The 22,925-nt window shown below is 43.1% G+C and overlaps 1 protein-coding gene across 2 annotated transcripts in view; it reads left to right on the top strand.

Annotated features, from left to right (window-relative positions):
- Nucleotides 1-22,925, top strand: part of ELL (elongation factor for RNA polymerase II) — a 107,002-nt gene that overhangs the window by 66,041 nt on the left and 18,036 nt on the right. For both annotated transcript variants that reach the window (XM_056574424.1, XM_056574434.1), the window contains exons 6-8: nucleotides 3,467-3,591; nucleotides 7,125-7,221; nucleotides 17,234-17,693. In XM_056574424.1, the coding sequence (XP_056430399.1) occupies nucleotides 3,467-3,591; nucleotides 7,125-7,221; nucleotides 17,234-17,693 (682 nt within the window). The remainder of the gene's footprint in view (nucleotides 1-3,466; nucleotides 3,592-7,124; nucleotides 7,222-17,233; nucleotides 17,694-22,925) is intronic.

Below are 22,925 nucleotides of genomic sequence, written 5' to 3'. Positions count from 1 at the left end.
GGACGTTAAGCACTTTTAATGCATTGGCTCTGGTCCAGCATTCATGCTTGTCAGTTCTTTGGCTCTCAGGAAATGTATGTGTATCTTAGTCCAGCAACATATGGAAGGTGCCATATGCAGAATGTGCATGCCAGTAACTGGTGCATATTTATGTCCATTTTCATCATGGCCAGTCCTTCAGACATCTCCTTGTTCAATAAAGAAAGTGAGGCATCTGCCTGCTCACCAAACTATCAAGGTTGCAAATAAGACTTCAGGTTGAAAATGGTAGCGATAATACAGTACAGTAACCACCCGACATGCGATGGCCCCGACATATGATCAAATCGACATACGATGGCCTCCGAGGCCATCGCATGTCGATGTCCGCATCGACATACGATGCTTTTATATGTCGGGGCCATCGCATTAACTGCTATCCGACAGCGCAAAATGCTTAAGCTGCTGTCGGATAGGTTCACTTACCTATCCCCGCTGCTCCGGGTCCACTTTGCGATCCTCCGGTGTCTTCTGCATCTTCTCCGGGGTCCGGGCCTTGCTTTCCGGCGTCGTTATTACGTCGCTGCACACGCTGACGTAATAACGTCACCAGAAAGCGAGGCCCGGACACCGGAGAAGATGCGGAAGAAGCCGGAGGATCCCGGAGCAGCGGGACAGCATCAGGAGCCCCTAGAACAGCATCAGGAGCGGTCCAGAGCGGCGGGGACAGGTGAGTATTAAATGCACTTTTTACATTGCACGAATCCCTCAACATACGATGGATTCGACAAACGATGGATCGTTTGGAACAAATTACCATCGTATGTTGAGGGGCCACTGTAACCCCCCCCCCCCCCCTTTTAACCCCTTAAGGACACCACGTGCAAACTCCTGGGGGGCGTCCTGAAAATCCAGCTGTTGCATAACTAGAACTCCACACATGCACAGACTACCAAAGGGCATGCTGGGAGTTGTAGCAGTGTGCCTCCAGCTGTTGCAAAACTAAAACTCTCAGCATGCCCTTCGACTGTCAATGCATGCTGATTGTTACAGTTTTGCAACATCTGGAGACACATTGGTTGTGAAACAGAGTTTGTTACCTAACTCAATGTTTTGCAACCAGTGTGCCTCCAGCTGTTGCAAAAATACAACTACCAGCATGCACTGAAACTGTACATGCTGGGAGTTCTAGTTTTGCAACAGCTGGAGGCACACTGGTTGCGAAACACTGAGTTAAGTAACAAACCCTGTGTTTCGCAACCAATGTGTCTCCAGCTGTTTCATAACTACAACTCCCAGCATGCACTGACAGACCATACATGCTGGGAGTTGTAGTTTTGCAACAGCTGGAGGATTGAAATGCCTTCCCCAATGTGAATGTACAGGGTACATTCACACGGGCGGGTTTACACCGAGTTCTGCTGCAAGTTTGAGATGCGGCAAATTTTCCACCGCAGCTCAAACTCACTGTAAACCTGACCGTGTGAATGTACCCTAAAAAAAAACACTACACCTACACAAAATAAAAACTAAAACACTACATAGACACACCCCTAAACAGTCCCCCCCCCCCCCCCAATAAAAAAATGAAAAAACGTCTTGTACGGCAGGATTTCAAAATCAGAGCCTCCAGCTGTTTAAAAACACCAACTCACAGTGTTGCTGGACAGCCACTGACTGTCCAGGCATGCTGGGAGTTTTGCATCAGCTGGAGACACCCTGTTTGGGAAACACTGCCGTAGGGTATTTTTTGGCGGATTCAAATTCCCAATGTAGGCCTCAAATGCGCATGGCGCTCTCTCACTTCTGAGCCCTGTTGTATTTCAAGGAAACAGTTTAGGGCCACATATGGGGTATCTCCGTACTCGGGAGAAATTGCGTTACAAATTTTAGGGGGCTTTCTCCTTTTTACCCCTTATGAAAAGGTAAAGTTGGGGTCTACACCAGCATGTTAGTGTAAAAAAAAATTATTTTTACACTAACATTCTGGTGTTGCCCCATACTTTAAATTTTCACAAGCGGTAAAAGGAAAAAAAAAAAAAAAAAAATCTGTAACGCAATTTCTCCTGAGTACAAAACTACCCCATATGTGGGCTTAAAGTGCTCTGCGGGCGCACAACATGGCTCAGAAGTGAGAGCATGCCATGTACATTTGAGGTCTAAATTGGTGATTTGCACAGGGGTGGCTGATTTTACAGCAGTTCTGACATAAACGCAAAACAATAATTACCCAGATGTGACCCCATTTTGGAAACTACACCCCTCACGGAATAGTGAACCTTAACACCCCACAGGTGTTTGACAAATTTTCGTTAAAGTTGGATGTGAAAATGAGAAAAAAATAATTTTCACAAAAAATGCTGGTGTTACCCTACATTTTTCATTTTCACAAGGGAGAATAGGAAAAAGCCCCCCAAATTTGTAGCCCCATTTCTTTACATTTACATACCCCATATGTAGATGTAAAGTGCTCTGCGGGTGCACTACAATGCTCTGAAGAGAAGGAGCGCCATTGGGCTTCTGGAGAGAGAATGTGTCCAAAATCGAGGGCCATGTGTCTTTACAAAGACTTCATAGTGCAAGTGGACCCCCCCCCCCCCACGTTACCCCATTTTGGAAACTACACCCCTCACGTATTGTAATAAAGGTGGGGGGGTGGGGGGGTGGGGGGGGGTTACAGTGAGCATTTACGCACCACAGGTGTCTGACAGATTTTTGGAACAGCGGTCCGTGAAAATGAAAAATTTTATTTTTCATTTGCACAGCCCACTGTTCCAAGGATCTATCAAACGCCAGTGGGGTGTAAATGTTCACTGCACCCCTTATTAACCCCTTAAGGACCAGGCCAATCTTATTTTTGCGAACAGGGTGGGCTTCTGGTTGCGGAATTCATCGGCGCTGACCGGGAGAAGGACATCAGACAGGTAGGATACCAAGAGCAAACTCGAGTTTCGGGTCAGCTTTAGTTCTCTGAATCCTTGTACACTGTGATACAACAGCATTCTCCCCTTCAGCAGGAGAGATGAGATCAGACAGGCTTTTCTGTGCAAATATGGAAAACTGCCTTTCACAGAGGGTACTACGTCAGTTGTTTTACATCCATATGAATATGTAAACCAAGTTTTAATGAGACATTGGCCCAGATTTTCTAAACAGAAAACAAACACTTTCTGTAATTTGGTGCAAATTTTCCCATAATGACGCAACTGAATGCAGAGAGGCGCACCTCCAAAACAAACAAGTAGATGGAATGTGAAAGCAAACCCTAATAAAACTGGCAATTTTAGTAATTGTGTGCCATTGAGTTCTGCTTCCAGATTCATGGTTTGAATTCTAGGAGAGCAGTTGCTCAGGATGTGGGGGTGTTTTGCAGCATATCAGCAGTTTTTTTTTTCACATCAACAGACTTGGCTTTATTAATTGGTTATTGAAAATGTTAACTTGGTGAGCTCTATTTTTGATGCAGGTTTTTATTTTTATCTCTTAGGTAGCGATTCTGAGTGCCAAAGACTGCACTTATACATTGAAAGACTGTCTGTATAAGGAGCTGCAGAAGGACTGGCCTGGTTACTCTGAAGGAGACCAGCAGCTGCTAAAAAGGATTCTTGTCCGGTAAATTTTGCATATTTAGTCCCAGGACACTAGCCTTGAAGCTCTTTGTCGCGTATAGTGGTATTTTCAGAGATGGATAGGTATATATATAGTATGTATCATTTTTTCTTTCTTTCTTCCTTCCTCCTTTGTTTTCTTTTCTTTTCTTTTTTTCTTTCATTAAAGGAAATATCTCATGGATAAGATAGATTTTCAGCACTGTAGCCCCCCACGACCTCCTGTATGTATGCCCAGTGCTCTCATGTATCTAAGTTTTTATACATGACACTACTCCTTTAAAGATCTGCAGCCATGTTCAAGAAAGGTAGTTAGCGGTGAGTACTAGGGCTGCATACTGGGCCTCCTAGTAAAGCTGGGTTCACATCACGTTTTCTCCCATACGGGAGCGCATACCGCAGGGGAGAGCTAAAACATCGTGCTCCTGTATGCTTTCGTATGCTTTCCCATATGTAATTAGTTTCAATGAGCCAACCGGAGTGAAACGTTCGGTCCAGTCGGCTCATTTTTGCGCTGTATGCGCTTTTTAGGTCTGGTTGTAAAAGTGCATACGGCGCAAAAATGAGCTAACCGTACCGAACTTTTCACTCTGGCATGCTCATTGAAATGAATTACATACGGGAGCGCATACGGAAGCGCAAAGTTTTAGCTCCCCCTGCCGTATGCGCTCCGGGAAGGGAGAAAACGTTATGTGAACCAGCCCTAGCAGGTGCTTGGAACATTTCAGATCTATTGAGCCCAGAAGAAAATGTAGATTTTATCTCTTAGTATCTAACTACAATCCTATGGGACCCACTGGTTTCCATTTTTTTTTTTTTTTTTTTTTTTACTTGTATGTGGTTTAGGGGAGGATTGGCTTATACAAATTTAGGCTAGGTTTGCACTGCGATTTTGAACTTCTTTTAACATGCACACCATGTAAGGCTCCCAAAATATTTATATTAAATAGTTTGTGACAGATGCATCCAGTACCATCCACAAATGTGATTTTGTTTAATGGACTTGACATGAAAAAGCTCACAGTTAAACTCTTCCACACCAAGTCAAATCCATTAAACACTTGTTGTTAGTTTTTATAAGTAATGGATATCACTGTTGGACATCCATTTTTGGGTTCACACATGCATAATCTGCTGTGGAATTCAAGCTTTAGATTTGACGCTGCAGACTTTTAGAATTGCCGTATCATCCTTCGAATGAAATCCGCAGCAGATTATGTACATGAGAAGTATGCATCATTCGCAACTAATACTGCAAATACAATTTTCAAATGACCAGGTTTATCACAGGGGCTCAGGTTTTTTGATAAATCTGTCACCTTTATAGCTGTATTGTTAAATTTAGACCAACCATTAGTAGCTATATATACATAATATTGTATTAAATTTCTGCCAATTTTTTTGTTGGGCTAAAATCCAGCCATATTTGTCTTGTATAACAAAAAAGAAATACAGCGCTCCATGGTGTAATAAAAGATAAACCTGTGAGGTACACGTAATTGCTATAATAACCGCTCACATTACCGTGGCTGTGTAGCCGCATACACAACAATAGTGAGCACATATAGGTATAGTGTCCGCAGCCGACCGGTAACGGTGGATAAAAGCAATGGTAGTTTATTCTCCCATCATGCAACGCGTTTCACTGCCTATAATACCTAAAATATCAAAGTATCATAGAGTGAAAAATAAGAAACAGATTGGTCTTGTCTCTTCCAATATACAAAAAAAATTCACAGAAAAAAGGTAATAATCTATTCAAATATAATTTCATCACAAATTACAATAGAGCAGTCCCCCCCCCCTCATACATAACATTTTTAAATGGAATTGGCACATTATTCTCAATGATCTAGTACTCAAGGATATAGTCCCCACCAAACCGGGGATTACATACAGAAGATCCAAAAATCTTCAAAATTTACTAGCTCATAGTAGGTTAAAAAATATGTTATCTATTGATGCATCGCCAAACATTTTGATTAAGGAATGCTCACCCTGCAACAAGATTCGTTGCCTATGTTGCAATATGATGGATTCTTTAAGCAATAAATTTTCCTTTTTTTATGCCAAAAAAATCTTTAATATTAACCAAAATTTTAATTGCAATACTCAATATGCAATTTATTTATTATCATGTAGTTGTAATCTACAATATGTAGGACGTACAATTCAAACAGTTCGTTGTCGCATGTCCAAACACCGTTCGAATATTAAGAACAAGTTCACATTAGATAGCGTCTCACGTCATTTTACTTTAGTGCATGATAATGACATATCTTCCTTGCATTTGGTTATTTTAGTCTGTCCCTTTGGACAGACCCAATCGTTTTCAGCATTTGATTAACCGTGAGTCTTATTGGATTTTTACTTTGTCTATGTTAATGCCGCATGGTTTGAACAAGACCATAGAGAACGTACGTTAGTTCTCTGTGCTCCTGTTCTAATCATGACATTTCTTATGCTTTATATTTTTATATTCTTTATATTTTTCTATTCTTATACATATGGTCTTGTTGTATATGTACATCTATGCAGCCTATTGTGATAACTGATTTTAAGATTTCCTTTTTGGAAACGGTACAGATTTTTATCTTTTATATATATATATAATATATATATATATATATATATATATATATATATATATATATATATATAATATATATTTATTTTTTTCTCTTTTAGTTTTTTCCATGTATCTCATGGATTCGGTGACTAATTTATTTTATACGGATTTACCTGTAAAATGTTATATGCCTGGGTTTGGATTGGTCCGTTGGGGCTCATCCCCCTGGCGCACTCTCCCATTCTCCAGATAAATTCACTGTCCATGTGTCTCTAACTATGCCTGATGAAGCTGCTGTTGCAGTGAAACACATTGCATGATGGGAGAATAAACTACCATTGCTTTTATCCACCTGTTTGATGCTCTGTGTCCAGCGCCACGCTCAGATCGCCGTCCTCCGTTGAAGCCTCCTTCTACATATTTGTCTTGTGACTGAGACCAAAAGCAGAACATTTGCTCACTTTGTACTGTGACATGCTTGGTACACTCCTGACCTCACATTGCACTAAATTCTTCTGTTTGAAATGGGATTTTAAGTCTACAGATTGGTGGCAATTTCTTTGCAGACTTAGATTTTAAAGCCGAAAGTGGTGAAGTTTGTTCTTAATACAACATCTAAAACTTAATCTTGCAGTTAGTTTCCTATGTTTCTAGACAATAAACTAAAATGATGTAGATTGTATTACCTGCTGTCTTCATAAATGTGCCACTAGGCACAGGACATGTTGTGAACATTGGATAGCACTTAGAGCTGTAATATTCACACCTAGGATACACTGATGTACATTATACTACTGGTCCAAGAATGCCCCGTTTTTTTCCTCCACAGTTAAATACATAAAATGCTTAACACATCTGACTAGGGTGCACATTTAGGTCTGTGCCTGTTACACTTGGTAGCGGTCTTTCTGTGCCATAGCACTTCAGCTTATTTGCTCTGTTCATTGGCTGCTGTTTTTTTTCCAAAGGAAGCTCTGCCAACCACAGAATCCTGGATCAGGGGGTGACGGTGCTCCTCTAAGCCCCCCCAAAGACAATGTGAATTCCTCTACTCCCTGCCCTCAGGTAAGTTAAGGCTTCTTTGTTGTGTCCATGTAGGTCAACAAGAGTCAGCAGATATAGTATTCTAATTCTTCTGATGTGAACATTTCCTTTCTAACTCTGCATTTTATCCAAAAGAAGTCTAAGGGTCTATGCACACTACAGAATTGAGGGCAGCCATTTAAAACTGATTTAGATGTCTGGCAGTCCTAGCGTCAACTAAATGTCAGCAACGGCCACTCTGGAGATCACAAGAGCAGCCATCGCCAACTGAATTAGTTGACACCAGGACCGTGCAGACAAGGCTGGTTTCCATATCCTGCAATGCATTTCACTCTGTATTACACTGAAAGAATGAACATGTTTGTTCTATCGGGAGATGAATTACAGCTCCACTGCTGAAATTTAGTATTGTGCACTGTGCAGCGGAGTCTCATTATCAGCAATGGGACTTGGCATTTTAAAGAGAAATTTCTCCACTCAGAAATTCCATAGTGTGCATGGGCTTTAACCTGTTGGGGACCAAAGGCGTATGGATACGCCCTTGCGTCCTGGTACTTAAGGACGAAGGGTGTATCCATACGCCCGTCATTAGCCCCCCCCCCCCCCCCCGCCCATGTCGGTGATCGGCGCAAATCGCAAGTTAATTCACACTTGCGATTTGCGCCGATTCCGGGTCATTACTGGTCTATGGTGACCTGGAATAGAAGGGGGATCGCGGTTGTCTAAGACAACTATGATCCCCCTGAAGGGATAGGAGTGAGGTGGCAGGGGTGCCACCCCTTCTATGCCTGCTATTGGTGGTCTAGACGCGACCACCAATAGCAGATCGGGGCGGAGGGGTTTACTTTCGTTTTCCCCGTCCTGCCCACCCACAATAGGCGAGGCAGAACGGGGGACCGAACACCGAAGGTCCACTTACCCCTCCGGAGGCTGCGGGCGACGGTGATCGGCGGGTGGCGACGTTGTGCGGCAGAAGACGGCTCCCTGGATCCTACGGAAGCCGGTAAGTTGCCTAGCAACATCTGGAGGGCTACACTCTGAGACTGTAGCCCTCCAGATGTTGCAAAACTACAACTCCCAGCATGCCCAGACAGCTGTTTAGGCATGCTGGAATATGTAGCTTTGCAACAGCTGGAGGGCTGCAGTTTGAGACCACTATAAAGTGGTCTCTAAACTCTATCCCTCCAGATGTTGCAAAACGACAACTCCTAGCATGCTCAAACAGCTCTTTGCTGTCTGAGCATGCTGGGATTTGTAGTTTTGCAACATCTGGAGGGTCACAGTTTGGAGATCACTGGGCAGTGGTCTATAAACTGTAGCCCTCCAGATGTTGCAAAACTGCAAATCTCAGCATGCCCAAACAGCAAACAGCTATCTCAGCATACTGGGAGTTGTAGTTGCGTAACCTCCAGCTGTTGCATAACTACATCTCCCAGCATGCCCTTCGGCGATTAGTACATGCTGGGAGTTGTAACAGAACCTAACTGAAGGTTTTCCAACCAGTGTGCCTCCAGCTGTTGCAAAAGTACCACTCCCAGCATGCACGGTCTGTCAGTGCATGCTGGGAGTTGTGGTTTTGAAACAGCTGAAGGTTTGCCCCCACTCCCCATGTGAACGTACAGGGTACATTCACACAGGCAGGTTTACAGTAAGTTTCCTGCTTCAAGTTTCGCTGCAGCTCAAACTTCTACCGGGAAACTCACCGTAACCCGCCAGTGCGACTGTACCCTAAAAACACTACACTAACACAAAATAAAGGATATAACAATACATATACACCCCCTTACACTGTCCATCCCCCCCCCCCCCCCCCCCCCCACAATAAAAATGAAAAACGTATTGTACGGCAGTGTTTCCAAAACGGAGCCTCCAGCTGTTGCAAAACAACAACTCCCAGCATTTCTGGACAGCCACTGACTGTCCAGGCATGCTAGGAGTTAAGCAACAGCTGGAGGCACCCTGTTTGGGAATCACTGGCGTAGAATACCCCTATGTCCACCCCTATGCAATTCCTAATTTAGTCCTCAAATGCACATGGTGCTCTCTCATTTTGGAGCCCTGTCGTATTTCAAGGAAACAGTTTAGGGCCACATATGGGGTATTTCCGTAATCGGGAGAAATTGCACTACAAATTGTGGGGGGCTTTTTCTCCTTTTACCCCTTATGAAAAGGAAAAGTTGGGGGCTACACCAGCCTGTTAGTGTAAAAAAATAAAAAAAATAAAAAAATTTACACTAACATGCTGGTTTTGCCCAATACTTTTTATTTTCACAAGCTGTAAAAGGAAAAAAAGCCCCCCAAAATTTGTAACGCAATTTCTCCTGAGTACGGAAATACCCCATATGTGAGTGTAAAATGCTCTGCGGACGCACAACAAGGCTCAGGAGTGAGAGCGCACTATGTACATTTGTGGCCTAAATTGGTGATTTGCACAGGGGTGGCTGACTTTACAGTGGTTCTGACATAAACGCAAAAACATAAATACCCACATCTGACCCCATTTTGGAAACTACACCCCCACGTAACTTAACAAGGGGTATAATGAGCCTGAACACCCCACAGGTGTTTGACGAATTTTCATTAAATTTGGATGGGAAAATGAAAAAACGAAAATGCTGGTGATACCCTACATTTTTCATTTTCACAAGGGAAAATGGGAAAAAAGCCCCCTAAAATTTGTAACCCCATTTCCTCTGAGTAAGAACATACCCCATATGGGGATGTAAAGTGCTCGGCGGGCGCACTACAATGCTCAGAAGAGGAGGAGTGCCATTGGGATTTTGAAGAGAAAATGTGTCCGGAATTGAAGGCCACATGAGTTTACAAAGCCCCCATAGCATCAGAACTAGAGATGAGCGAACTTACAGTAAATTCGATTCGTCACAAACTTCTCGGCTCGGCAGTTGATGGCTTTTCCTGCATAAATTAGTTCAGCTTTCAGGTGCTCCGATGGGCTGGAAAAGGTGGATACAGTCCTAGGAGACTCTTTCCTAGGAATGTATCCACCTTTTACAGCCCACTGGAGCACCTGAAGGCTGAACTAATTTACGCAGGATGAGTCATCAACTGCAGAGCCGAGAAGTTCGTGACTAATCGAATTTACTGTAAGTTCGCTCATCTCTAGTCAGAACAATGGACCCCCTCTCTCCCACATGTGACCCCATTTTGGAAACTACACCCCTCATGTAGTGAATTAAGGGGTACAGTGAGCATTTAAGCCCCACAGTTGTCTGACAGATTTTTGGAACAGTGGTCCGTGAAAATGAAACATTACATTTTTCATTTGCACAGTCCACTGTTCCAAAGATCTGTCAAACGCCAGTGGGGTGTAAATACTCACTGCACCCCTCATTAAATTCTGTGAGGGGTGTAGTTTCCAAAATGGGGTCACATGTGGGGGGGTCCACTGTTCTAGCACCACAGGGGGCTTTGTAAACGCACATGGCCCCTGACTACCATTCCAAACTAATTCTCTTTCCAAAAGCTCAATGGCGCTTCTCTTCTGAGCATTGTAGTTCGCCCGCAGAGCATTTTATGTCCTAACATGGGGTATTTCCATACTCAGAAGAGATGGGGTTACAAATTTTGGGGGCATTTTCTCCGATTACCCTTTGTAAAAATGGTAAATTTGGGGAAGAAACTGCACTTTAGTGAAAAAAAATTTTTTTTTTCATTTACACATCCGATTTTAACGAAAAGTCGTCAAACACCTGCGTGGTGCTCACTGGACCCCTTGTTACGTGCCATGAGGGGTGTAGTTTCCAAAATGGTATGCCATGTGGGGTTTTCTGCTGTTCTGGCACCATAGGGGCTTCCTAAATGTGACATGCCCCCCAAAAACCATTTCAGCAAAATTCACTCTCCAAAATCCCATTGTTGCTCCTTCCCTTCTGAGCCCTCTACTGCGCCCGCCGAACACTTGACATACACCTATGAGGTATTTCCTTACTTGAGAGACATTGGGTTACAAATTTTGGGGGGCTTTTTCTCCTATTACCACTTGTAAAAATTCAAAAACTGGGTCTACAAGAACATGCAAGTGTAAAAAATGAAGATTTTGAATTTTCTCCTTCACTTTGCTGCTATTCCTGTGAAACACCTAAAGGGTTAACAAACTTACTGAATGTCATTTTGGATACTTTGAGGGGTGCAGTTTTTATAATGGGGTCATTGTGGGGTATTTCTAATAGGAAGGCCCTTCAAATCCACTTAAAACCGTAACTGGTCCCTGAAAAATTCCGATTTTAAAAATTTTGTGAAAAATTGGAAAATTGCTGCTGAACTTTGAAGCCCTCTGATGTCTTCCAAAAGTAAAAACATGATGCAAACATAAAGTAGACATATCATATGTGAATTAATATATAATTTATTTGGAATATCTATTTTCCTTACAAGCAGAGAGCTTCAAAGTTAGAAGAATGCAACATTTTCTAATTTTTCATCAAATTTTTGAATTTTTCACCAAGAAATTATGCAATTATCAACACAAATTTACCATTAACATAAAGTAGAATATGTCACAAAAAACAATCTCTGAATCAAATTTATAAGTAAAAGTATCCCAGAGTTATTAATGCTTAAAGTGAGAGTGGTCAGATTTGCAAAAAATGCTCCCGTCCTTAGGGTCATAATGGGCTCCGTCCCCAAGGGGTTAAAACAGTACCTGTCATAATCTTAATCTTAATAACTGTTTTAATCCTCCCAGTTCACTCCCCCAGCATGATAAACCACCCCCACCTTTATTTTATTATTTTTGAAACTGTGCTGTATTTTTATTACTTTTGATACTGTGCTGTATATTCTGTTAAGTCCCAGACAGTTCCACAGACTGGAAAGGGGCATTCCCCAGCAGGCATGACATCATGAGCCTAGAGCAGTTCAGTTTGTAATGGGCTGTGATTGGCTCTGTATATAAGAAGGACATGGCTGAACTGGAGGAGGTACAGAGGAGGGAGACAAAGATAAATAATGGTACGAGAGGATTATCATGCTTGGGGTTATTTAGTTTGAAGAAAAGACGTCTTAGGAGTGATCTGATCTAAATGTGCAAATATATGCATGGGCACTACAGAGATCTTTCTAGTGATCTTTTTATACCTAGGCCGGTAATCATGACAAGGGGGCATCCTCTACGTCTAGAGGAAGGAAGGTTTAACCATCATCACAGACAGAGATTCTTTACTGTAAGAGCAGTGAAATTATAGAACTCTCTGCCCTATGATGTTGTGATGTCGAACTCAATAAACAAGTTCATGGGGGGCCTGAATGATTTTCTGGAAAAATATAATATTACAGGTTATGGATAATAGATTTATGTAGATAGAAGTTTATCCAGCCATTTATTCTGATATCATTCTGATGTCATATTGGAGTCAGAAACGGAATTCCCTCTGTCAGGGGGCAATTGGCATCAACTTCATGTTTTTTTTTTCCTTCCTCTGATTCAACACAGTAGGGTCTTAATAATAAAATAATCACAGTCCTCAGTGTTCTACCCACTAGGGGTATATGATGGAAATCAGATGCAAGAATGGTATATAAAAAAGGAAATATTTATTTCTCTTCTCAAAATTTAATTCACATAAATTAATATATAATAAAATGTTTTACGCAGGGCCCTTTCGTGTTTAAACAACATGGACCAAAATATAAACATACATGGATCATAAAAGGTGGCAATATGTGTATATAATGTGTCCACCTAGTAAAAATGAACGCATCCACCTGAGAGGATTCACCTATAGAAACAACTAGAGTAATCCACCTAAAGACAAACATATCAAGTCTATAGGGTATAGTTCAATCACTCAATGTCACTTAGGGTAAAAAGCAGGTTGTCAAAATGCACTGTCCCGTATAAGGTATTAGGATGCACAGTCCCGTATCAATAACAGCAGAGTGGATAAGTCCCACCAGTGTCCACTATTGCACTCGTTGATTGATCGATAGAACCACAAGTCTAAGACAGAGATGGCTTAATTTTGGCACTATGTGCCACTCACCGCTCCACGCCGGGGCTGCGGGTCCTGTACGGAGTTCTATCCAGCAGTGATTGGTCTTCAAACAGCCGTGTGCCTGTCGGCGTTTCAGATGTACCTCATGGCTGTGAGCTGGAGAGCTTCCGGTGACTGCGGTCAGCTGATTGCAGGTCAGCTGACCGAGATGTGACGTCAGATGGAAGATGATCGTTCCGTCAGGTGGAAAATAGCTTGTGGTTAGCGGTGGTGGTCTCCAATGGCAACAGACCTCAATAGTGGAGAAATATAGCTGGTGGGAAGATGTAGCTTATCCACAACTTAGATAGAACCGGTAGAAATGATGGTCAACCCTTGGTATCCCAGTTAGGCATCCAAATTGATAACGCACAATGTAAACGGCATTCATGTGCAAGAACAATAGCTGCAGCAAACTAGTTTCACCAAACGTGTTTCGGGGAATTAGAAATCAAGTCAGAACCCCTTCCTCATTGGTGCATAAATGAAAGTCTAACATGGCATACATTTTATACCCTCCTCAATCAATCAGGTTTACATTTGCATGGGAGATCCCAAAAAACTGGTGTGGATCCGAGAAAAAGAAGGCAAAAGGAATATCATAAGGTTATTCCTGTATGGAACTTAAAAGGTGTTAACATTACCCTTCAAGAATGTGTCAGTATAGCGACATATTAAACATTATCAGAGACATATTAATTGACACATGTCACTATATTAACACATTCTTGAAGGGTAATGTTCACACCTTTTAAGTTCCATATAGGAATAACCTTATGATATTCCTTTTGCCTTCTTTTTCTTGGATCCACACCAGTTTTTTGGGATCTCCCATGCAAATGTAAACCTGATTGATTGAGGAGGGTATAAAATGTATGCCATGTTAGACTTTCATTTATGCACCAATGAGGAAGGGGTTCTGACTTTATTTCTAATTCCCCGAAACACGTTTGGTGAAACTAGTTTGCTGCAGCTATTGTTCTTGCACATGAATGCCGTTTACATTGTGCGTTATCAATTTGGATGCCTAACTGGGATACCAAGGGTTGACCATCATTTCTACCAGTTCTATCAAAGTTGTGGATAAAGGGAAAGCTACATCTTCCCACCAGCTATATTTCTCCACTATTGAGGTCTGTTGCCATTGGAGACCACCACCGCTAACCACAAGCTATTTTCAACCTGACGGAACGATCATCTTCCATCTAACGTCACATCTCGGTCAGCTGACCTGCAATCAGCTGACCGCAGTCACCGGAAGCTCTCCAGCTCACAGCCGCGAGTTACATCTGAGACGCCGACAGGCACACGGCTGTTTGAAGACCAATCACTGCCCTCTCACCCCCCTTTAGTTCTGTACAGTACTCACCTCCGCTCGGCGCTGGTCCGGCCCTGCAGGACTGTCCGGTGAGGAGGTGGTCCGGTGGGATAGTTGTTCCGGGCTGCTATCTTCACCGGGGAGGCCTCTTCTAAGCGCTTCGGGCCCGGCCTCAGAATAGTCACGTTGCCTTGACAACGACGCATAGGTGCGTTCATTGCCAACGTTCTTCTGCGTCGTTGCCAAGGCAACGCCTCTATTCCGGGCCGGAAGCGCGGAGAAGAGGCGCCCCCGGTGAAGATAGCAGCCCGGAACCACTATCCCATCGGACCACCTCCTCACCGGACAGCCCTGCAGGACCGGACCAGCGCCGAGCGGAGGTGAGCACTCAGAACTAAAGGGGGTGAGAGGGGGCTGGATGATGTCGAAGGCCGCAGTGGTCTTCAACCTGCGGACCTCCGGAGGTTTCAAAACTACAACTCCCAGCAAGCCCGGACAGCCGATGGCTGCCCGGGCTTGCTGGGAGTTGTAGTTTTGAAACCTCTGGAGGTCCGCAGGTTGAAGACCACTGAGGGCGAATGATGAGAAGAGGATGATGAAGGGGGGGGGTGGGGTGTGGGATGATGACAAGGGGATGATGAAGGGGGGATGTGTGGGATGATAAGGGGATGATGAAGGGGGATGTGCTTGATGATAAGGGGATGATGAAGGGGGGATGTGTGGGATGATGACAAGGGGATGATGAAGGGGGGATGTGTGGGATGATGACAAGGGGATGATGAAGGGGGGATGTGTGGGATGATAAGGGGATGATGAAGGGGGGATGTGTGGGATGATGACAAGGGGATGATGATGAGGATGTTAATGACGGGTCTGGATGATGACAGGGGGGGATGATGTATTTCCCACCCTAGGCTTATACTCGAGTCAATAACTTTTCCTGGGATTTTGGGTTGAAATTAGGGGTCTCGGCTTATACTCGAGTATATACGGTATATATTTATGTGAATTAGATTTTGAGAAGAGAAATAAATATTTCCTTTTTTATATACCATTCTTGCATCTGATTTCCATCATATACCCCTAGTGGGTAGAACACTGAACTGTGATTATTTTATTATTTAGTCATTTTCGTATTTTTCCCTCCCGGGTCACAGTTAACCTCGTGTTGTGTGTTTTTGTGAGCTCCACTTTCCTATACATTAGGGTCTCAGTTTATAAGGTAAAAAAAAAGACAAGCCTATCGAGTTCAACCTATGTTACAAACTGTTACCATTTTAGATTGGAATGTTTCCTACTGTGGCAGCACTAAGTACCAGGATTTAGGGCATCTCCAGCTACAGAACCCACCTGTAAGGGTACATTCAAACCATGCTTGTGCAATACGGCTGACGAATCCGCACCGTACCCCTTTCCTTTGAATGAGCCGAACGAAGTAAATAGTGACTCTGATCAGCTTATTTTTGGACCGTATCCGGTTTTATTGGCGGACTGAAAACTGGTCTGCCACTGTTTTTTAAATGTGTGCTTGGCAGAGGCTGCATATGATGTGGAGAATTTGGGATGAAGTTGTACACTAGAAGGAGCTTAGTATTGCTTCATCTGCTCATGGCTGTAAATGACTACAGGATGTGAATCATCTGAGGATTACAGGACTTGGCTCCAACCACTTAGGGGTCTGATTCAACTTCCTGCTGAGCCTGGCTCCTGTGGACAGCTATTTACATCTGCTGGATATCAATGATTGCTACGCATTTGGCTTGTCACACCCTCTCTTATGGTTACCCAGTTATTATGCTTTTAACTGGACACTAAAGCGTATCTTTACCAAACACCTAGGGCTCAGTTTACTTCAGCCATATTCTTCATGTGAAATAAGGCAGAATTTAAGACCTCCCCTAGGCAAATGTGAACAGAGCCCAACTTTGCTGTTCATTTTTTGCAGTTTGTCAACCATCGAAGAAGAAACTGGTTAATGTTCTTTATTTGCAATTACTGGTAGAAACCTTCTTCCTCCATAATACCAGCTTTGTTTTAGATCTCAATTTTTAGAACCTTCTGAAATCTTTACAAATGTGAATGACATAAGGGGTTACTTATATTAACATTGCTGCTTATTTTGGGGTTCCTGTCATAGTTGCCCTATATATGCTCAGTAGGAGCTGTTCTTTCTGACTCTTCCATGTATTCATGTTATTACATCCCATAAATGTTCTTTAGCATTTACCAATTAATATAAATGATATGCTAACTTATGGCGCAAAATCATAGTTTTAGGCTTTCAATGTTTTGTTTTTTTTTGCACATCCAAAAGAAATGGTTAGTTCAGGGTTTCCCAACCAGGGTGCCTCCAGCTGTTTCAAAACTACAACTTCCAGCATGCTTGGACAGCCAAAAGCTGGGAGTTGTAGTTTTGCAACAGTTGGAGGCTCCCTGGTTGGGAAACACAGGGTTAGTTGCTTTTAGCTACTACTTTTGAGACCTCCATAATTTCTCTCAAAAGGAGAGAAATCATTATTAATGTGGATGTTTTAAAGCAATGCCATCTAGTGGCAGCCTAAGTGTTGTACAATTAAAATGGCTCTACTTGTAGCAGAGTAATACTGGCGTTATGTGGATTGATCAACATAATTAATTAGTTATTTCTAGTGTTTCCATTACATTCTGAATTTTACAATTGTCAATTGACTGAACGCTTATTTATTTTTTGGTCTTCCCTCAGAAGCGACCTCAACAAAACCCAGAATTCATTGACCCTTTAGCCAACAAGAAGCCACGCATTTCCCACTTCACACACAGATCACAACCTAACTTCAATGGAAAGCTAAATTCTTCCAATGGAAAGGATTCACCAGCTCCCCCAACGTTGCCTCCAAGTGTGGATCCAGTCAGCTCAAGTTCCCACCTACCACCCCCCCATGAACCTCTTTCAGACTCCAGCACTGACACACAACACAAAGACTGTGAAGGCCAAGAAGCCTCTGAGAGGCTTGGCCACCCTCTAAAGACAGACTGTCCCAAAGAGGCCAAACAGAACTTTAACCCTACACGTGCAAAGCCCAAAAAGAAATCTCGAAAGCACAAAGTGCGAGATCGAACCAAGGTAAAATGCACGGAAGAGAAACACAGCATATTGGGCAAAAGCTCTGGCTTCATCAGTGGCTCTCCCCATGTAGTGCTTGGTGAGTATGGTTCACAGAACATGTATAAGCAGTATGGTGTAGTATGCAGAACTAAAGTATAATAATAAGCTGAGCAAAGCTTTTTCTCTATTCTTCATTCCCTGTTCTCATATGCAGGAGACCATTGGAGTTATCATTTAAGGGCAGGGGGGAGGGTTTGCAGCCTAGGGCACTTCCTAGGTTCAGCAGTGCCCAGTGGACACTTGTCAGCTCTTCAGTATACAGCTCTTCAAGTATAAAAAGCTTCATTACTTCTCCTTTGGCAGGGACCAATATGTATACACAGATGACAGATCTGTGACCACCTTCTTCAGTTTTCTATTAACGATTGATACCCATTTTTACACCAGTACTGCCATTGTAAGGGCATCAGTGGTGTTACTATGCATAATACACAAGCTATCTGGTGCTAGCATTGTATAGCGTTATGTACCAAGGGGTTAATTAATTTAGTAGCTGATTGGTCAGTCATGTGACCTCAAATACATTCAGCTAGCCTAAAGATTGGAGTTGTAATGACAGCTCTGCCCCATCACCTTCATACGCAAACATGCACTTCAGATTAATTCACTGCTAAGCACAAGTTACTGGAAAATGACAAGTTAGTGCAGTAAAGTTTAGCATTTTACTTAGGAAATAGAACATAAACTAAAAAGCGGTTTTAGTTTAGAGGTTGTCTCATCAGAGAGCTAAATGTATTTTTTTACTTTTCATTTTTTATGGCATTCACTGTACAGTAAAAATTTATTTTTATTCTGTGGCTCAGTACGATTATGGCGATACTCAATTTATATAACTTAATGTTTCTTACTTTTTCATATTATTATTATTATTATTATATTTTATTTTTTATTTATATAGCTTTTTATGTTTTTTACTTTTCACAACAAATCCATTTTTCTGACCAATATCTTTTTTTATTTTATTAATTTATATATATTTTTTTTTTCATTCAACACCATTGTGTGGACCTCACAGGCTGCTGTACTAGGCAGACAGGAGGCAATCAGCTGGCCTTCTGCTGCCATGGCAACAAAGGAGATCCCACAATCATATTGCACGGTTACCATTGGTGAACAGGGGAAGCCCTCTACCCGTGTCAGTCCCATAGATGCTGTGATCAGGACTGATCACTGCATCTGTGCGGTTAATCATGCCAAGATCGGCGTGACCCCGGTCTCAGCAGCTGTGGCGGGGCCCTGGCTGTGATTGACAGTCAGGTCCTGCTGGCAATCTCTTGCAGCGCATCGGCTGAGCAGGATATCGTTGGACGTATGCATGCGTCCAGTTGCGTTAGCATGCTGGCAACTGCGACATATGCATACGTCCTGGGACGTGAAGGGGTTAAAAAAATAAACTCATTGCAAATTTTTGGATACTTCACATATCAAAACAATTTATTAAAAAAAAAAAAGGGGTGAGGAGATTTTTAACTGCAATTAAAAAATACTTTTACATGCAGTCATTACACTGTATTTAGATCGGCACTTCACTCATACAACCTGACTAAGCCTGGAAGGGGACACTCTGTGGCTATATTAGGCTCATCGAATCTCTGCGATGTGGTTATGGGGGTTAGATGAGCCCACTGAGCTAGCCTGGATGTGTAATTTATTTAGCATGGATGTATAATTTTATTTAGAAGCTGTGATCTGCATTGATTACACCGTCTAAAGGTTTAGTGACAGGGAGCTGCGGGATTGAAGCTTAGCATCAATAGCAGTACTTAGCATCAATAGCCTACTGATAGTAGCCGGCACTCACTGCTATGAAGTGAGCGCAACTCTTGCGCATGCTTCAAAGTCACTTAATGCTCCAGGGCGTACACTTACACCCTGGTGTGTTAAAGGGGTTATCCACCACAAGGTAATTTTAGTAAGTACCTGGAAGACAGAAATGGACATGCTTAGGAAGGATCTGCGTTTGTCTTGGCGCTAAATGGCTATGCTGTGAGATTACCATAATACTGTGGCTAGCTGTTTGTGAACTGGTATTTCCTGTTTGACTTTTCTTCTTTTGCCTACAAATCCCATAATTCCATTTTCATCCCACGCATCAGCCACCCCACCCATTGAAACATAAATGAGCTGCATCCATTCAAAAGACTTGTTGTTTTCAATCAGGGTGCCTACAACTGTTGCATTAGTTGCAGATTGATCCCTCCACCCATTGAAGCTGATGGTCTCACTGTCATCAGCTGACTAGTGAGGTCAGGTCTCGGCTGCATTGCAACCTGGGAAAAATCTTAGACAACAGTCATTTTGTATGCTGAAAATCACAGAAGAATTGTGAGAAAACCATCACACACAGATACAGACACTATATATTATGAACCACACTAACTTCACAGCCCCTGTAGCATAGTCAAATAAAAAAAAATCCTGGAATACCCCTTTAATTACTGGACACCAAGGGCATAAATTTACGTCCTCTGATGCTGCACTTGCTCATCTCTGGGGATTAAAACATGGGGGGCTCAAAACGGAAAAGGTGTGTGGAAGTACTACTACCCCCATCATCCCCCTACACTTGCAGGATGGTATGAGAGATCTTGCTTCTTGAGTAACACACCCGGCTCCAGCATGCCTGCTCACTAACTGTCCGTGCAGCATCAGCATTCAATAGTGTAATGAAGGGTATGTCCATTTAACATATTCACGGACATTCAGATAGGGTACAAAAACCTTCATATCTCTGTAGTGGGAGGCATATTAATAACACTCGTAGACTCAGGGCACCCTAAGCTTTCAGGGGTCCCTACTTGACAAGAGAGGAGCGAAGTTACAGTGATTCGATTCGTCACGAACTTCTCGGCTCGGCATCGAATCACTGTAACTTCGCTCATCTCTATCTGACACCGTGCTGTTCTTATGGTGGTCTGCTTCTCCAGCCCTGTTCTGCAAGCTAGAGAAGCAGAGTGCCAATAACACTGATCAGTGCTGTACTATAGCACAGCATTTAAGTGTTTTCATTCTAAGGACTGCAGGAAATAGCCCCTATGGGGATTTAAAAAAAAAAAAAAAGTGTAAAAAAAAATTTCAACAATAATAAAAAAAATGCAATAGTTGTAAATATATCCTCCCCATGAAAGTTGACATGGCCCCTATTTTTTAAAATAAATTAATCTAAACCAAAATAAAAACACACGTTGTATTGCGATGTGTGGAAATTTTTCAATAAACAGAAAACTGGACAATATAAAAGTGCAAGATCCGTAAGGACAAAAGTAAAAACCATGACAAGGTATAAAGTGCAAGAGACATCTATCCATAGCAAGAAAGGAATTCAATACAATAAAATAAAAATAACCCCCCTCCCCCCTCAAAAAGGAAGCAATCACTTATCGTCCCTGAAGAACAAGAGATGGTGTTCCTACTAGTAAATGTCCTCAGTCGCCATAATATGGTCATTCGGAAAAAGGTTAGTATATCTCAGGAAGAGAAGGAAACATAGTAAGGTTGCTTCCTAGGTCCCAAACAATACAAGTGAGTACTAGGGATCGACCGATTATCGGTATGGCCGATATTATCGGCCGATAATCACTATTTTGGGCATTATCGGTATCGGCAATTACCTTGCCGATAATGCCCCGACCCGCCGCACCGCGACCGTCCCCCGACCCACCGCACCGCGTTGCACCCCCCACCGTAGTGCTGGGCGGTATACCGGTATGGATTTTTGCCCATACCGCTATACTGGTCGGGCCCCTCCCCCACCCTCCGAGTCAATAAAATTTTTTAACTTACCCGTAATGGGGGTGGTCCGGGCCATCCATCCTTCCTGTAGTGTCCGGCGGCATTCCGGGTGGAGGGTGAACCTGTCCGGGCTGTCCTTCTCCGGGGGTCATCTTCTCCACTCCGGGCAGGCTCCGGCCTATTACGCTGCATAGACGCCACTACGCGGTGACGTCAGGTACGTCGCTGCGCACGGGCGTCACTGTGCAGCGGTGTCTATGCTGCGTTACTAGGCCGGAGCCTGCCCGGAGTGGAGAAGATGACCCCCGGAGAAGGACAGCCCGGACCGGTTCACCCTCCACCCGGAATGCCGCCAGACACTACAGGAAGGAAGGATGGCCTGGACCACCCTGACAGGTTGGGGGAGAGAAGCAGGTGGCGGCGGCCTATGGCACCGCAAAAGCCACTGCAGTGCATTGATTTAAAGCGCCCGCTTTAAATCAATGATCTGCAGCGGTGTCGCGGGGGGATAAATAGCCGATAACTTATACCGGAATATCGGTATAAGTTATCGGCTATCGGCCCTAACCTCCACCGATTATCGGTATCGGCCCTAAAAAAAACTATATCTGCTATAGCTGCAGTCAGCCTCAGCCATCGCTCCTCTGACTTCCAGGGGATCTAAAGTAAAAACAATCTTATTGAAGTGCAAATACGCAGACTATATTAAATATCCGGTAAACTCAAAGCCCCTAGGGAACCTCTGAGATTCCACACCATACCAAGAGGTGTATCTAAATGGTCGAACAATCGCAGTGATCCCCTGAGAGTCAAAGTAAGTAACAATAAAGGATTTCCATTTCTGAAGAAAATGCTTTGCGCCTGAGTCAGTAACATAGTTCATAAGGTTGAAAAAAGACCTGAGTCCATCAAGTTCAACCTATAACCCAAATGAGTCCCTACGGAGTTTTAGATCTAGAATCCATAACCTGTGATGATGTTCTCCAAAAATGCATCATCTTTTAAATTTATTTTAGAGAGTTACCCATGCCCACCTCCTCAGGCTGAGAATTCCACAGTCTCACTGCTCTTACAGTAAAGAATCCCTTTCCGAAATGTAGAGGATGCCTCCCCTGTTATAGATACAGTCCTGGGTACAAATAGATCATGGGAGAGATCTCTGTACGGTCCCCTGATATATTAATACATAGTTATTAGGTCTCCCCTAAGCCGCCTTTTTTCTAAACTAAATAACCCTAATTCTGATCTTTCTGGGTACTGTAGTCCTCTTATTTCCCGTATTACCCTGGTTGCCCGTCTTTGAACCCTCTCCAGCTCCACTATATCTTTCTAGTACGCTGGTGCCCAGTACTGTACACAGTATTCTATGTGTGGGCCGACTAGTGATTTGTACAGTGGTGGAATTATTTCCTTGTCGTGGGTATCTATGCCCCTATTGATGCACCCCATGATTTTATTTACCTTGGCACCAGCTGCCTAACACTGGTCACTACAGCTAAATTTACTATTAGCTAAGACTCCCAAGTCCTTTTCCACG

This window comes from Hyla sarda, chromosome 1 (genome assembly GCF_029499605.1).
Source record: "Hyla sarda isolate aHylSar1 chromosome 1, aHylSar1.hap1, whole genome shotgun sequence".
NCBI lineage: Eukaryota > Metazoa > Chordata > Amphibia > Anura > Hylidae > Hyla > Hyla sarda.
The sequence above is the reverse complement of the archived record's forward strand: the minus strand, read 5'-3'. Positions and strand labels throughout refer to the sequence as shown.